Below are 17,836 nucleotides of genomic sequence, written 5' to 3'. Positions count from 1 at the left end.
TAGCGCCGAAATCCTCAGCCGTGGTGAGGGGCCCTCATTACTTGAAAGAGCCAACATATTATTCTATATTTGATATAGTATAAAATCACATGAGCAACTACGCATGCTAATAATAAAATACATACACGACTGACTTTTCAAAACGACTTTTTTCTAACACGTTTGGTGTGTAGTAGCCCACTTTAAAGCCGTTTCTATGCCAAGCCATAAAACATCCAACATGGCGCTCCCCAATTTTTGTCGTGAGTACGGTGGCTCGTGTGCAACTATAGCCTTGGTCGTGAGCCCCGGAGGGTGCGCTTGAGCACTTGTACAGCGACCTTTTGGAGGTGAGGTCGATTTTACGTTCCGGGACTTCTAGACTTCTCCTTATTCAACAAGCGGGTGCCTTTCTTAGCAAGATCAAACAGGGAAGAGCACCGGCACTTCGTGTCTGTGCCAGTCTGTGCTCTTCTTGTTCCTTGTCTTTCTTTCTTTTTTGCGTCGTTTTATTTTGTTAGATGATCCAGTAACCTCGCTGGGGTCAACGGCACCCGTTGCCGTTGTTTGATTTAAATTGCAATTTAAATCGGGCCTGTTTTGCCATGGTGGCCCAAATGAGACCTTTCGTGCAAATTAATTATTACCGAGAAGCGAGAGTCTCCGAGAACAACAAAGCTTTCGAACGACGTTTCAACGATCGCGCCAGTAATTAACCGCTTCCACTCAACACATTGTCCTGGCTTTAGCACCTGCCACGGACTCGCGGGTAGATGGAGCGTAAAGTTGTCTTCGCGGAGACCTCTTGCCATTTGGGTCACCCTTTTCGGATGGCGCGTGTATCACTGGAGAGCCAGAGCCGCATATAAGGAGAGTTTGGCCAGTCTAGGATCTCGCTGCCGTAACGCCCCCCTCCCGAGTGAGCCAAGCAGCCCGCGGCGCACAGCGAGAGGCGTGAGCGCATGCGCGTGAATTCCCGGCTGCTCTCAGCCGAGCGGGGAGGGCCGCCATTTTCATTAATTCGTCCGGCGGAATGCATGGGATCGACATCCAAATTTCGGCTCTTTCCTTTTATTTGGCAGGCTCTGGCAAGAAAATTATACACCAACTCATGTTTACAAACAAACCGGAGCGCCCCAAGCGGACGCCACAGGCGCCGCACATGCGCAATAGGGGTGTGGGCAAGAAGCTCGCCGTCGCCCATAAACAAACCATTGAAATGCGATGTTATCGCCGTCGGTGTGAGTCCCTCTGCCCTTTTTCGCGTTTGAATTGTTGATTCTACGTCTTCCTGGCGATCTCTGACTACTTCAGCGGCCTCAGCAAAATTACCGAGGCTCGTAACACTGCAAAACTTTGCGTGAATAATGCGACATGCGGCGATTCATTCCGCGTGGACGCCGCATAATGTATACGCTAAAGCCTGATTCGCATGATGATATTTCGCTTGCAATTTTCAGTCGGGACGTCGATCGGCCTGCAAAAGCGTGAACCGTAGCTGAGATGGTTGACGTCGATGCTGAAAATCTTAAGCAGAAACGGACCAAGTGAATCAGGCGTAACAAGTTGGTGATGGCCACTGGTAACAATTATCAATACATCCTTGTATCTACTGTTTACATAGAGCCTGCTTACCAACCTTCAAGCTTGAGTCTTTTGAGGCCTGCACTTTCTTCTTATCGCAAGTACCGGGCCCATGTTTGGTCTACGGGCCGGTGTCGTCTAAAAGAGCAGACGACAAGCAGAAACGTTTGAAAGAGCAGACGACAGTTCGAACAGTTAAGCGGCCGTTTGAACTTGAAGACGCACTTGTAGTCCGCAGGTGGTCCGTACAACTTCGCGGTTTTCCGCCGTTCATGTTGGAACAGAACAAATAAATCTAATGACCAGAAGTATCCGTGAATTCAATCCAAAGTGCTTCCCGCCCAAGCAATCGCTGTCCGACGGCATCTGGTTTTCCCTTTCCACAGCACATATCCACTTTCTCGGACGAACCGAGCACATGAAAACTGACCTTCTAAACTTTCTCTATTCTTCTGGTACAGCGCCAGTCGCGGCGTTTTGACGAGAAGGCAGGTTTTTGTCTGGTTCCTTTCAAAACAACGCAGGAATACACGTCTCGCATGGGGACTTCTGCCCACAGCCCCAGACCGGAAGTGTGACCGACGCGCCACCACCGCGCGGTGACGTGACAGAGATGAGTTTCTGTATATAGTGTTATTTTTGGGTGGCTTAAAAAGCTAACGAATGAAGTTTCTCCCCATCTGAACGCAAACTATTATTCAGGCGAAAAGGAAATAAGCCCGTAGCAGACGACGCATAGCCTCAACAGTGCTCAGCACCTTCAGCGTTGCGTCAAAATGGCGGTCGTCTCCTCTTTGCTTCCTTCTTTCTCTCTCGTTCCTTCGGCACTCTCCTCCCTTTCCCTCACTTTTCTCCTCTCTGGTGCCTTCGTTGCCACACCCATTGGCCAAACTCTCCCCATATTCAGCACTGTTGGGAGTGTGTTAAGCCAACCCCCGCCTGCATTCACGCCGCCGCGTGGCGACAGTCTGTGGTTGTTTATTACAAAACTATTGAAGGAGCCCTGCAAGGACTTTCTTTATTGGTTTTTAATTTGCACCGAACCTGAGCACACTGAACATAGTAACTTAATAAAACTTTTCTTTTCTTCAATTTCGCTTTATTCTAAAAGTTATAGGCAAATTAAAATTACAAAAACAAGCAAAAAATAATCTTCATGACGTCTTTGATCACTTTAATGGCCGTGAACTAGAGGAGGGGTAATGAGCTCGGCGAGCGTTCACGGCTGCCATACTCAGTGTCGACGGCTCGAGAGGGTGCCACTGAAGCATGTTCTGGATAGGCTGTATGAAGGAGGCAGCCAGGGCGGCTTGCATTGCATTTGCTGCACGATTAAACACTAAATCAGCATGACACTTCATTGACCACGAACAGCGGCAAGCACAAGGTAAAGATCAGTTCAGAACAGGAGACACTTGGCGGTGCCGTAACGCCAAACGGCCAAACTGCAAGCCATACCTGCTCGCCGAAGGCCTTTGGAACGCTCGGAACCGGTCGGATCCTCGAGCCTGTATACGACCGCAGCGCCACCGCATACATCCGGGACCTTTCTACGCTCGCCGCTCGTCGGTGCCTGATCCTACTACACCTTTCTAGTATATGCCGCCTTTTCCACCGCTTGGTGGCGGGTATGTCGACGGGTTATATCTTCTTTCCGTAATTTATAAACTGCATATGTTTCTTTTCTGATCTAAAATACTGAACAAAATCTACTTTTATAAATAATTGAAGCAGTTTGCGCCACTTATATTTTGTATTTCAATTAAAAAGAAGCTTTTAGCAGCTCTGACCAGTAGTAAGCCCAGGACCAAAGACTTCGCATACCGCACACTTTCGGTACCGCGGGTCACCCTTGTCGGTGGAGGAGGTTTCCGCATCGTCCGGTTAAAATATGACTCACCGATATTTAGTTATTAGTTACTCTCTGCATGCCCGCTGGCTTCCCCGAACCCCAAGAGACGTGGAAACCGCAAAAAAGGTAGATGCTTAAATATGATTGCAGGGCCCCTTTAACCCGCTTGGCCACATGCCACTTCGCGGCATACAGCCGTCAACCCCAGCCCTGCCGTCCCCCATCGCACCTCCGGAAAGGGAGTCCCATACCATTTAGTTCAACGAAAGTTTGTCAACAACCTTCGTTTTTTTTAATGTTAATTTTAAAAAAAAATATATATTTCCAAATGCTCAACAAAAAAAAAATTAATTTAAGGACAAAAAAAAAAAAAAAAAAAAAACTAGGCCCACTTTGTAGATTGAAACGGGCTCTGCTGCGTATGAAGCGGACACCTTACGACTAAGCTACGCTACCGCTTTGGAAACTCATTGTAACCATTATTTTTGTATGAGTTTTGCGTCGTGCGTATAGCCATTTCCTGTTGTGGTGCTCGAGCTCGTGCATATAGCTTTACCCTTCAGAGCAGACGACTGTTGGCTAGCTGACGACAGCCGCTCCGACACTCTTTTTGGGTCACAGGGCCCTAGCCTCCACAGTTCGCCAAATTATCATGAAACGGAGATTATGTAGGTGGTGGTGGCTGCACCCGCGGTGGTGCCCCCCCCCCCCCCCTTCCCCCCCCAGTGACACCACTGATGATCAACAGACTCGCCCAACTTTTTGCCTTGTTGAACCTTTGTTAGTACGTCTTGTGGATGACATTAACTAGAAGCGGGATCATAAGGTGATAGCTTATAAATAAACTTCAAGCTACTCTGCTCCCCTCCGTGGCTTTAGCTGATTGAAGTCCAATCCGCAGCTGCGGTTTTTGAGCACCGCAGCCTCCACCATGCTTTTTTTGCCGCATGAGCAACTTTGCGAGTGAAATCGCACAACGGGTTTATCGTCGATTTTTCGCGGCTTTATTTCTCCTCTCCCTCATTTCAAAGGCTGTTTAACACGGTGAGAGGATTAATAAACGGTGTGCGTGTAAGCTCCATCGCCCGAAGTCGTAAAAACCAAGCACTCGTATTCCAATTATTTTTAAAGAGTCTCGCAGTAAAATCCTGACAATTTCTGCCTGCAGTCGAAGTACGGCATTTGCCGCCGATTTTGGGCTTGCTTAATGTGGTCGGCCAGGTGGCACGGCATCCGACTTCTCGGATGTCCTTAAACTGACGTCTCTCTTGTTGTCTTCTCGCTAAAAATGAAGGCTGCAAATGACTTCGGTCGTTGAAACCCATGGCTGTTTTCCTGGGCCTAGCAAATACTTTTCTGGATGCAGGCAGTGACAGCATGTAAACCAAATACTAAGAATTTGAAGTCTACCGGACATGCAATTGTTTATTGCTATTATTAGTATCGCCATGTGCACGGCTTGCATTGACGTCGTAGCTGCCATTGTGGTGTCCTTGCCACTGAGCGCATGACCACCAACGATGATGTCACGTGCAAGCCCCGTATATTGCCACAATAGACCTTTTGCTTAACTACCCAGGCACCAAGGAGCTTGCTACGAGTGTAGTTACACGCACTGCACATGCTGGCATCTGCAGCAATGGCTGTTTTAATGCAAAAGCCTAAAACATATATTACCTTGTACCCACGTTTGTCAATGCCTTATTATGATTATTTACTTCAAATCTTTTATACGGGGAAGGCAAGTGCATGCAGCGCGTTGACATGCATTCCCAGTATTCTCTTTAATGCTTGGGTAAGGGAATAGGAAAACACACCAAGAGAAGAAAAAGAGAATGTCTCAAACACAGCTAAAATGTTTGTGCGGACAGAACCCTTTATATAAGGGTTGAAGGAACAAACAATACCTGGCTTGTGCTGCGTTGTCAAGGCCAGCATAACTTCCGCATTGTTCCGATTCTTTCAAAGCTGGTTGCGCATGCAAGAGGAAGCTACGGGCTCACGCAACGCTGCATAGTTGCTGCACTGTCGAAGCTACGCTACGCTCAACTGCATATCCGGAATGGGCAACGAGAAAATAAAATACTTGAACCTGCAAATCGTTAAAAAATAAAGGTGAGACAAAACGAGAATAGGTGATGGTTACGCTTATGTACTAAATGTATTCGATTGGCATAGCAACGTCAAAACAATGTTTTTGCCGATACTGGAACTGACAATATTTCAAGATGGTGGCACCCTTGTGAAATAGGTCTATAGCTGCAACGATAAGGTCTCATAGATGTTGAGCACTCAACTGTCAAAAGTCATGTCACTCCATAGTGAACTACATGCTTGTACCGTAGAAAGGGTTCAGCAGCGCTTGAAGCATTTGCAAGGAGGACAAACCAGTAGCTAGCAAACCTAACTCGACAGCAGATATTGCATTAAATTTACCTAGGACGACAACATTACTCCGACTGGTATGTCTCTGTTTACTTTCCAGTGAGTTGCACATCTGATTCTTTTTTTGTGTGTGTTTGTTGCTTACTTTCAGCTTGGCAAAAAATATTCCTCATCCACTGGTTCTAAACTCGGTTTCAAGAGTGGAGGGGGGTCGGTGACCAGACGTGTTAACACGCTGCAGCTCTGATGACGTGGATGGAAGCTCATGCTGCAGAACCCAGGGATCTGATGTTTAATCCGTGCCCCTGCCAGTTTTGATCTGGATGAGCATTGTACAGGCGCGCGGTCGTGTGTCGCCACCGCCTGATGCACGTTAAAAAGGCAATGCAACAATTTTAGCGTCAAAAAAATTTTGCAGTTTCAAGTTTTTACTTTTGTTTACCTTACCAGGATGAATGGAGGAATCGCCTCAGTCTTTTGAAATAGCATGATTCCGCTGCGAAATAGCAAAAAAAAAAAAAAGAACGGAGTATTTTGCGATTTGCAGCCGCGAATTAAGGCGTGACGCGCAATGGGTACAATGTAATAAGTTGGTAAGATGTGCCATTAAGTGCTCAACCTAATGCTATATTGAGTAAATCTATCAAAAACCTCATATCGTCGACAACGTTGTTTTATAGTGGCGCCATCTGCCCAAGGTGAAGAAACTATTTCTCCCGTGAGCCTCACCTCGTTGTGCTACTACGTTAGTTGAACTTCCTTACGGAAACGCAAACTTTACTCCCTCTCTCCCCTCCCTCTCCCCCCCCCCCTCCACATCGCTTAGACCAACCTTCAAGGTCGCCTATGTGAATCGCAAGCGGAAACCGCGTTGGAGGCTCTGAAAGAGAACCCATCGAGATGCTCCCTATTTGCATTACACGTCCCTGCATACATGACTTGAAAAAAACCTTGAAAGGAAAAATATTTTTTTTTTAAACAGTCTGGTTGGGACACACAAGTCAAAAAATTATTTTACTCGAAAAAAAAAAAAAATTTTCTAGAGCATGATTGACGGCGCGAGACGCGATTTGGTCGGTAGTCACCTCCTTTCCACTTGTTTTCTCTCTCTGCATTTCGGGCGCGTGGAGGAGGCGTGGATCAGCTTCACCTTCACGTTGAGGTGGATAGAGCGAATTACCATCCCTTTGAGCGAATGACCATTCCGTGACATCATAGACTCTGCACGCAGAATTTCAAATAAATCTCGCCGTCCATATTGCTCTAAAAAGAAAATTTTAGCGTAAAATTTATTTCTTGACACACGTGTCCCGACCAGACTATTTAAAAGAAACGGTTTTTTTCTTTTCAGGGCCCCTTTAAAGGGACAATGAAGACGATTTTATTTAATTTTTTTAAATGGTGTTTTTATGCTTGTTGGGAACATCACATGCTGCCCAATTTTTTGTAGCCATTTGTGACGCATATTTTTGTGCCTACGAAAGAAGTAAAGAAACCGAAACTGAACAATCTCCATTTTCGTTTCTGGGCCTCCAAAAACGGAGGTGACGCAGGAGTGACGTCAAGTGTGAATAGTCGGTATCGGTAGTATTTAGGAGATCGAGATTTGGTTACCGCGGTGGGTTATAGCGGCGCGGTCGTTTCGTCGAATCTGTCAACATGGACGGCAATGCCGCTCTCGCGAGCGAGTTCTAGCTTCCGTTCAGTAACCCAACACACACGGAACGGGAGTACGTGTGTGGCGGCCTCCGCCGTCACTCGAGGGAGACCGCCCAGCCGGTAACGACGGTAACGAGCGGCCCGCATGCCGAAGTGCCCATAGTTGCTCGTTGGCCGTTTCGCGTGCAGCGTAGCAAAGAAAAAAACAATTATGCCGCTTTATTTACGGGTTAGTAATCCTTTCCGGTCCGATTTATACTTTTCATGGTTATTCAAGCGGAAATTAGAACAGTATTCCTAAAAACCGAGAACCAAAACGTGACCGAGGGCGCGTCTCTCGTTTCGACCAATCGATGAGGCGTCTCTTGTGACGTCTCGCTTCTTGGCCTCGCATCGGTCACGTGAGCTCCGCTTCTCCTGGCTTCTCCCGCAACTCTCGGGGCATCGCCCCAGTCGATTCCGGTACGATTATTACCGCGACTGTTTAATTGATTTGCGCGGCACACAAGCGCCGGTTTCGGCTGAAATTTGGGCAACGTAGCCTGAGACGTGCCTGGAACTCAATTCAATCGCCAAAAAGATGTCCGAAATTGCCTTCATTGTCCCTTTAAGTGACTCGGAAGGTGTACGAGTTGAGGGTAGTTTGGAGGCAGCCAAAACGTCAATCGTTTTACTTTTTTTTTCTCTAAAGAACTAACATGGCGACTAGGCAAAATTTGTTTTTAGTTCTTTCATCCAGACGTGACGGGGAACAACTACCACAGTTATTTGACCAAAGTCGAAGCATTGTTGCATAGCTTCTTTAGGGACCCAGGCTAGCGGTCGTACTGCACTGGCAGAATTTCTTATTTACTGTGGAGATGCAAGATGCCCATTGGGGCCCACTAACCGCCCGCTGTCTAAACACGCAACACAATTACAGTTACGAGAGCCTTGTGGAAGACAGCTTGGCCTCAATGAGACAGCATTTGGCGAGTGTCCTTGGAGCCTGACCACATCCCAGAATTCGTATGGAACCGAGTCAGCCTTCAAGTAACGGTAAGTGCATCCTTTCCTCCCTCTTTTATAAACATTGGGCGGTGGCGGTGTCTAGACTATGGCCAATCGTAGTCTAGATGTACAGCTGTCTGGATTCCTAGGAGTCCTTGCTATTTCGGAGATGCTCCGCCAAGGAGGTGTCCTTAGTAGAGTCTAAAACCCCCAAAAAAGGTGTGCATGGTCGCGCACCTTTTTTGCAGAAATTGTTTTTTCTGGGTGAACCTTAAGGGTGGACAAAGCATAGATGGCTGCTGCTCAAACTCTGGGTGGATGAAAAGATGGATATTAATGGCTGTACCCTCTATAACGGGCATTAGCTTGCACCACCTAGCCTAAAAACAAAAAAACGCAATTCCTCCCCTTTTAAACCAATGCATTTCTGTAAATATCACCGGGCCGTGGGGGTGAACGCCGGGGTGACCTTTAAGGGAACACTGGCAGGGTATTTATGCTCATCGAGGTTTTTAATTAGAACATGACATATAAGGGCCCAACAACCCACACCACGACTTGTAGCTTGAAATTCGTTTTCTTTCCGCCCGAAAACTGCCGGTCAAGAATAGGCCGGTTTCAATCGCGCTCACTCTCTTTTTCACGAATATGAACCCCATTTTTGTGGCCTTCAAAAAGCTACAAATATATTCCTCCAAAAAAAAAAAAAAAAAAGTTGCACAGATCGCAGCAAGTCTGTGTAGACGTTATTCTCAATATGGTGTGGGCGAGACGACGCAATGGCGGCGCACAACAGACCAACATTGCGACGGACGCAGGGCCACTACTTGGGAACTGTTGTTTATGGTACCAGACAATCTATCTTCAAGCGCACAACATTGAGTGCAAGATATTAAAATGGAAAACAATCACACGACAAACGGTACTTCGTTGTTGTCGTTGTCTGGACCACACACCAAAAAAGCAGAGAGAGAGAGAAAAATTTGACAGCGATAATGAAATGCATTATAGGGAATTGGTGCTACGTGACGTGGGTTTTCCCCGCTAGATTTAGCGGGTAACTGAATTGGTGTATTGGTCACGTCACATCAATTTCCCGCTAAATTTAGGGGGAACTGAATATGTCTATGTGCCGCGACGTCAGGTCCCGTGACATAAATTTTCCGGATAAATTTAGCCTAAGAACTGAGTTTGTGTATAGGTCTTGTGCAATCAATTTCTCTGCTAAATTTAGCAAAGAGTGCACGAATGGACGCACAAAGCATTTCATGCTTTGGACGCATTAACGCATAAAGCGTTTCATGCTTTTAAAAAAGAGTCCATATGACTTCTGGCTATGAGCTTCCATGCTTGTGTGTCGTTCTCGAGCAGTTGAGGTTTTTGGCTTTATTAAAGATATATGTGACTTTGCAGGAAAATATTGATTGGGTAGTCTCCTGAACTTTAAATCACTTATTTTTTTTTTTTGGGGGGGGGGGGGTTTCGGTGCCCTTTTAAAAGGTTGGGGAAAAAAAACTAATAACCCGCACCCCCCTTCCTCTTTTCCCCGTCGAGGGAGCCGCCATTTTTCTGTTGGCATCACCCTAACACCAGACCCACTAGGGTACAGGGTTGAGACCTTGGGCAAGAGCCAGAGGAGGAGTCCCAATTTTCGTCCTGTCAACCAGCTGTGCCACTTAGTTGCTGTTTATTCAATTTTTCGTAGATAATTTTCACCAGCACTCTAGCCTCCTATCTGTTGCATCTATTTTACTATAATCCACCCTCCATTTTCTTCAGCAAAACCCACGCATAAGGAGAGAAGGAAAGCTTACACATTTGGCTGGAAAGCCTCGATAAATTGAACCATTGTTCGGTGCCCAGGTCTTCTGCCTTTTGAAGGAAGGGCAATCAACGGCAGACAGTAGTGAAAGTTTCGGTGGACTCTGTAACCCAAGGTCTCAGCTTATCTTCTTTTTTTTTGTGTTATTGGACCTCTTGTGTCCATGATAATGTCACAAACCTGCATGTACTTACCCGGTTTGTTCCCAAAACTGGCTCTCCGTAGTCTGGACTGTGGCTTTAATATTCACGATGCAGAATTGCATGGTAATGAAGTAATGAACTGGGCCAGTTGGTTGACATTACACATGATGGCAAAAACAGCTAAAAAAATGTGGACTACGAACAGGAACAAACACAACAGGACAGTGCTGTACTCGCTCGCAACTGAAGAATTGTAATAGGGGAAACAGATAAAAAAACATACACAGTATCTTAAAAAGGTAGTGCAACAATTTTAATGTTGAAAGAATTTGCAGTTTGTATTTTTTATATTGTTTATTCAAGCAGAATGACCAAAAACACCCTGAGAAACTGCTATTCTACTGCGTAATCGCAAAGAGAAAAAAAAAATAATTATTTGCCGATCTGCAGCCGTGCGTCGGTTACGGGAGCTATGGTGACAGCGTCTCTGGGGGATACGCGGAAGTCAGCAAAAACCTGTCCCCCTCTGCTGCTACACATCGCCGTCAGTCTCATGGCAGACCGTCTTTCATGTCGATCATTTGCCGCGACCTTCGACGATGCTAATCCTTTAAAAGTCAAATATCGCAGAGGAAGTGGCTGAGGTTTCTGAAAAAAGGACCCAAGGGGAGACCACATGATCCCACAGAGTACGTCACTCGAAAGGCAACTGGGAGAGTTGAAAGGCACTTTGACCTTCGGTTTGTTTCATTTTTTAAATAAAAACTAGAGCTCGAAGAAAATACGGTTTTTTGTTGCTCGTTCCATACGTGACACATTGATTTCCACAGTTTAACTGGCTAAAGTCTGAAAATCGTTGCACCAACACTTTAAAAGATTGCACAATAACAAAGGGCCGCACTAGCCAACTGAGAGCGTGTCAATACTCTACATTTCTTACCCGTTCACTGTGTGACTCATTTTTTCCCGCAGGAAGGACATCTCTTCCTGACAGCGCCAACGAAAGTTCACTAACACATGAATGCCCATGGCATGCAGTGTGGAAGGCCTCTATAATCTCTCGTCATGCTGTCCCTGCGTATGCCCAGAATGGTGACCCTGCCAAAATAAGGCCGACATTTGCTATCTCTGCAATGAGCTGGCAAAAGCCCCCCAACCATGGCTTTGAGCAAATATGAATGTTTTCGTAAGTGGGGCCATGGACCTAAATTTCCAATATATTTTTAAAAGATCATTTTTATATATTTAGGTTCTTGGCTTTAGGGACTAATTATACACCCTTACACTGAATTCGATAACCATACGCAAGATACTTACGTTCAATAAAATATTTTCAGCACATTGTGAGGCGATAACAAAGTAAAGGAGTTCAATGTTCAATGCATTTTTCCCAGTTCCACCTTTTGCTGCAATTTCACACAAACATATCTTTTGTTTGAAGGTAAAAGTATTCTGATATCACAATCGAGACATTTCTGAACTGAAATTTACTGGGGAATTGGGCTATCTACTTTAAAAAAATTGACATTTGACAGATATGCATCTAATTTTTTTAGGTAATAACTCTTCCTCACATTTGAGTTTGAAACTAGATCCCACATCCCCCTCTTTATATTCAAGCTGTCAAAATGGTGCTTAATAGCTTCATTTGCATATTATAGATTTTTTTACTGAAGAGTGACACATCTTATGCAGGTATGTAAAATTGTCCTAGAGAGTTGGAAGTTTCCACAATACACTTACAACTGATGTCAAGCCTCCCCTGAAAATTTCATTTTGATCAATTTGAATAATTCAGAAGTTAAATCTCTAGCCAGTGTCCCAACTTAATCTATCATTCAAGGAAACATACAACAAAGGGATCTTATACACTATACACAAAGCACAAGCGACAGAAACATTTTCTGTGCACCTTGGTACATTTTCAGGGGTGGAACGGCTGCGCCATTTGTGCCATTTTGCGCCAGACGCATTTGTCTGTGCCATCCTACGCCATGTTTCGGAAACTGCGCCACAGCCAATACCTCGCACCATTATGCACCAAATCGCAAAACGTGCGCCAAAACAAGTTGTATTTTGTTTTGGTTTCGGTTTCTATTGACTCGATTGGCAACAATGATCGCGTTTAGCTTTGTCGGCTTTGCTTTATTCTTTTTATTCTCCCTGTGTATCCCGAGTCGGAAGTGTGCGAAAAAAACTCGGGTGTCGGATTCCAAGCGCTACACTACCTGCCACTGGATTGTTATTCTTCAACCATCAGCGGTTAAGCAAGTCGGCCAAGGTGAGGTCAAGTCGTTAAGCGTCAGATTGACTGAGGCTCTGCGGCCCGGGATCCGGACGTCAGTCAGTTGAAAACAAATGAGCAAACGATTCCTTTTACCACTTCATTGTTAGAAGTTGGAAATGCATTCCCACAAGATAAATCGTGATTTGACTGAACTGAAACGCGGTCCGATCCGAAACTTTGCCGGCCAGCAGCTCTCATGCGAGTGGTAGATCTGCTCGGCGTACTTTAACCTTGCTCCTGCTTATCGCTTCGAATACGATAACTTCGTTAATCATAGTCTGCTGCTTTCATATTTAGTTGCACAATAGGATAAACCCGAATTTTGTTGCGATTTTGAGTTGCACAATATGAGAAACTCTAAATTTTTTACCCTGTTCCTCTGCGCAACTGCACGTCCGTTGCTTGCGCATGTCACGTGGTTCGCACATATAATCACTATCGAGCACGTGTGTGCTGTGCAATAAGCAGTGCTGGTTTGCATTTTGAGCAGCAGAAAGCCTTTCAGAAAATATCAAGGCTCACAAAGTTCCAAGTTTTCGCACCTGTTACACTGTTATCCCATCTGCCTAGGTCCCTAACGACTCATGTTTATCTGTGCTGCTAAGCACAGTTGAAATTGCCCCCGTGCTTGTCTAAGACACAAGCTAAAGTGCAATGAAAACTGATCTGAGCTGCTCCTAGCCTGCTCCAGAACATAGTTTTAGCTGCTCCCAACCTGCTCCAAAACAGCTGTTTGAGCTGCTCCCGTGGCTGCTCCCAAGTACATTTCAGGAGTTCCACCCCTGATTTTAGGGCCTTCCAGATTCTGTGTTATGGGCATTCGTGTGTTAGTGAACCTTCATTAGCACTCTCAGGAAGAGATATCCTTCCTGCGGAAAAAAATGAGCCACGTAGTTAACGGGTAAGAAATGTAAATTACGAACACTCTTTTCGGTTGGTGAGTGTTGCCCTTTTTTGTGTGCAATCTTTTAAGATACTGAGTGTGTTTTTCTTTATCTGTTTCCTCTATCGAAATTCCTTAGTTGCGAGTACAGCATTATCCTCTCGTGTTTGTTCTTTTTCATAGTCTGCATTTTCTGAGCTCTTTTCCACATCATGCACTGTGATGAAAACATTTTTTTGTGACAAAAAAAATCCTAAGAAAGCAGGAAAGCTTTCTAAGGTGAGAAGGTATGTGAAGTGTAATTTAGAGATGATGAAAATAGAATGCGTAATATTGTTTTTCTAGGATTTACCCTATTAAAGACTAGGGACTACACTTAATGGTGCTAGTTGCATTTGAGTGCTTCCATGAACCGAATTCCAAAGTGCAACAACATGCTAAAGTGCTCAGCTGCAGCAAAACTGCATTGATAACTACTCTTTTCCAAACTAAGTGGTTGAGCTTTTTTTCATGTCATAATATGCATGTTCTTTTCTTCTAGGTGATGGAGCAGCATTGTTGGGGGAGACCAACAGCGCACTGAAAGTCACCGAAGACATTTGGTTCGGATGCTGTTCCTGCATTTATGCCACCAGAGATCAGCGTAGAATTGTGAGCCACCTGCTTGCCCATGAAGATGAACAATTCAAGTGCCAGCATCTTCCCACATCTAGCTCTAGGTCCCAAGTGCTCAGCAACACTCAAAAGTGCAAAAGTGATAAGTTATTTGAGTGCATGTTTTGCCCCCGAGCCTTTGCTCAAAATTCTCATCTACAAAGCCATAATCGAATACACACTGGTGAAAAGCCATTTAAGTGCAAGCTCTGCCCCAAAGCCTTTGCTCAAAGTGGCAGTCTGATTTACCACAATCACACCCACTCAGGTGAAAAGCGATACAAATGCAAGCTGTGCCCCCAAGCTTTTGGTCAGAATACCTGTCTGGTTCGCCATAATCGAACACACAGTGGTGAAAAGCCATTTAAGTGCAAGCTGTGCAACCAAGCCTTTGCTCAGAACTCCAATCTAATCCGCCACAATCGAACACACAGTGATGAAAAGCCTTTTAAGTGTAAGCAGTGCCCCCAAGCCTTTGCTCAAAATTCCTATCTGATAAAGCATAATCGAACGCATACTGGTGAAAAGCCATTTAAGTGCAAACAGTGCCCCAAAACCTTTGCTCAAAGTTCCAATCTGCAAAGCCATAATCGAACGCACACAGGTGAAAAGCCATTTAAGTGCAAGCAGTGCCCCCAAGCCTTTTCTCATAATACCAGTCTGATCAACCATTATCGAATACATAGTGTTTAAAAACCTTACAAGTACAAGCAATGCCCCAGAAGCTTTGCTCAGAATAGGAGTTTATCCGCCAGAACCAGGTGTACACCTGCGGAATGCATTGTTGCTGACCCATATGTTGAGCCTGTCCTAGCTGTGTGTAATCATTTAACATGTGCAGGACTTCATCCCATTTCAATCAAACTATTCATATACCCAAGTGAAAAGTAGGTTCCGAAAATCTTTGCTCAGATTAATAGTTAAGCTCACCACACTGAGGCGCTTATGCGCAATAAGCATCACAAATTCCAGCAGTGTCCCGGTACATTTTTTAAATGGTTTTGCCTTTCCTAGCGAAAATTCCAGAGGTTTCTATCTGTATTGGGTGTATCAGGTTATGGTCCAGTAGGAATGTCATCCAATAGAATCCTATTGAAACCAATGAAGACCTATTGGTCATAATCAATAGAGGCCTATTGGTCTAGAGGAACCAATACAGGTCTGTTGGTCTCTAGGAACCAAGATACACCTATTGGTCTATAGAAAACAATAGAGATCCGGTGGACTATTGGTTGCTATAGACCAGGGGTCTCAAAAAAAATGTTTGTGACTCGCTGAGAAGCGGCCCGCAGTTAACCGGTTGCAAGTCCCAGTTTCCATGTCTCGAGCTCTAGGAATGATATGTCATAGTAATCTAATCTCGTGGATTCATTTTCGCTCAAAAAGTAGCTCTGCTATTTTAACGTATGTGCATAATTTATAGTTCTCTGTCTTCATTTGCCCTTTGTTTTGCTTTATTTCTTGCTTTCCAGCTTTTTGTAACGTACAACAATTCCACTACTAGTCTGCAACCCTGAGCTACTCGTTAAAGGATGCATGTCGGCTGTGCAAACTGTCGCTTAGCAGGAGCAAGTGCCAAAGATAAAGCTATGAGCTCGGGATCCTCACCTTCAAAAATTATCACCATTAAAAGGCATCAGAGTGTTATAATAAAAAATTGCGAGGCATTTAACAACTGTCAAATTAAAATGTTATTTTTTAAAGACATGTTGAGCCGTAAACGACGGAATATGTGCTCTCTTGTTTTATTAAAAATGGTAGGGCAGTGTAATTCTAATTTCTGTTATCACATCAGGTCACGGCATAAAGTAGTCATATAAACTAATCAAATTTAAAGATGTCACAGGCAAAACTGTGAGTTTACAAAAAGCATAGGGCACGAGGTCTCTTCTCATTAAAATCTTCTAACACCTCCCTCCCCCCCTCCCGTCTTATGTTGGCCCTCGGCCTTTCTGGTGTGGGCTATCTGGCCCCCACACTCAAATGAGTTTGAGATCACTGTTTAGACCATTAGAGGCTTTTTGCATACTGGTTCATGAATAGAATGAAAAGAGGACCAAACACTTGTTGACCTCTATTTATAATGATGGGGCCAGTGCACCAATTCCTGGTCTTTAAAGAATAGTATGGATATCACACTCGAGATTGGGGATTGCTTCATCTTCCTGCAGAATCAACAATGTCCATCTTGGAAGATGACAATCGAAATGTGTGGACAGTTGACCCAAAACCTAATCAAGCTTGGAATGACTGATGAAGAATGTTGTGAACATGTTTCCATTTCTTTTAAGCTAGTGAGGGTTTGGTGCAGTTGACTAATTAATGATATTATTAAGTGTGCAATTTTTTAGGGACATTCAGTGTCCATTTCAGAGGAGGGTAATAAACATAGCTAATCTTGAATATTTTATTTGAGCCCCTAAGTTAACAAATCAGTAACTGTTTGAAACATGAAATCAGGCATATACTGTATTTTCCGGACTATAAGTCGCACCCTCGTATAAGTCGCACATCCGTATGTTGAGCCGTTTTTGTGGAAAAGTTGATACATAAGTTGCATCTCTCTACACAGTTCATGCGATGAGTTTTTTAGTTTATGTGCATCGGTATCACGAAATTTAAGTTTCGCCAGTTGCACACAATCGGCTAAACCACACGTACCGCTCAAAGCGTAACTTTGACGGTTTGACTCGCAAGAAATGCCCATAGCACAGCGCTGTCTGGCGGCGGCGATCGAGTGTTTCGCAGCAAACGGGCATAAAATGCGCAAAATGAGAAGGTAGTCGGTTCTACTTGAGCGAACGAAAGTTTAACGAAATAGACACTCGTAAACCAAGCTTTCGACCGCTAGGCCTAACCTAGGCCAAGTCCCGGAGATGATGCGAGCATCGATGCGAAGGCCGAAAGATAAACCTTGACATAATTTTTTTCAGTGCCTCCAAAAGATAGGCTAGGCACAATCCTTCCTTTTACGCGTAGCAACACGGCGGGAGCATGGCAGAACAAAACTGCTTGTCGACCAAGAGCTAAGAAAGACGCGAGAAAATATTCTGCAATGCATGTATACCAGCCCACTTACCTTTTTAGTGTTACTGGACTGAAGCAAAAGAATACTGAACCGTAGCTGAATTAGGCAACGTGGATAACATGCCGCAGAAGCTTTATTTTCACTCTCCTGCCTATCCACATTGAGCCGCTTCGGAGAAACCATAAGATTTCTCGCTTTCCGAGTCAGTTATGAAAAGTCTAAAAGAGTGTGGCGACAGCAGCGCCTCCTGGAGGGGGCAGTACCACCAATGGCTACATTCAGAGGGCTCTACAAAAGACGGCGTGTGGCACATAAAAAAATGGCGTTGCACAGTGATTTTTTTTCTTAAAAATGCGTATAAGTCACATTATTGTATAAGACGCACCAAGAAAAATGTTTGAAAAAAAAATCGTAACTTATACACCGGAAAATACGGTAATGAGAATACACTTTTTTGCATGTTCGGCAGGTAGAGCGTGGAACGCTAACTGCAACTCCTAAAATATTATTTTTAATAAAAACTGGCCATGCACACTTGGCTTGCAAGTGACTTTAACTTTAAAATGAGAA

The 17,836-nt window shown here is 44.6% G+C and overlaps 1 protein-coding gene across 1 annotated transcript; it reads left to right on the top strand.

Moving 5' to 3' along the window:
* The first annotated feature begins 213 nt into the window (after positions 1-213).
* Positions 214-15,910, top strand: LOC115314366 (gastrula zinc finger protein XlCGF71.1). Its single transcript, XM_042294468.1, has 3 exons — positions 214-329; positions 8,382-8,497; positions 14,126-15,910. Exons 2-3 carry the CDS (start codon positions 8,470-8,472, stop codon positions 14,929-14,931), a joined length of 834 nt encoding a protein of 277 aa, XP_042150402.1. The 5' UTR covers positions 214-329; positions 8,382-8,469; the 3' UTR covers positions 14,932-15,910.
* Positions 15,911-17,836: the final 1,926 nt, after the last annotated feature.

The sequence above is a fragment of the Ixodes scapularis genome, unplaced genomic scaffold (assembly GCF_016920785.2).
Source record: "Ixodes scapularis isolate PalLabHiFi unplaced genomic scaffold, ASM1692078v2 PGA_scaffold6__148_contigs__length_123643588, whole genome shotgun sequence".
Classification (NCBI taxonomy): domain Eukaryota; kingdom Metazoa; phylum Arthropoda; class Arachnida; order Ixodida; family Ixodidae; genus Ixodes; species Ixodes scapularis.
This window is presented reverse-complemented; position numbering and strand designations above follow the sequence as displayed.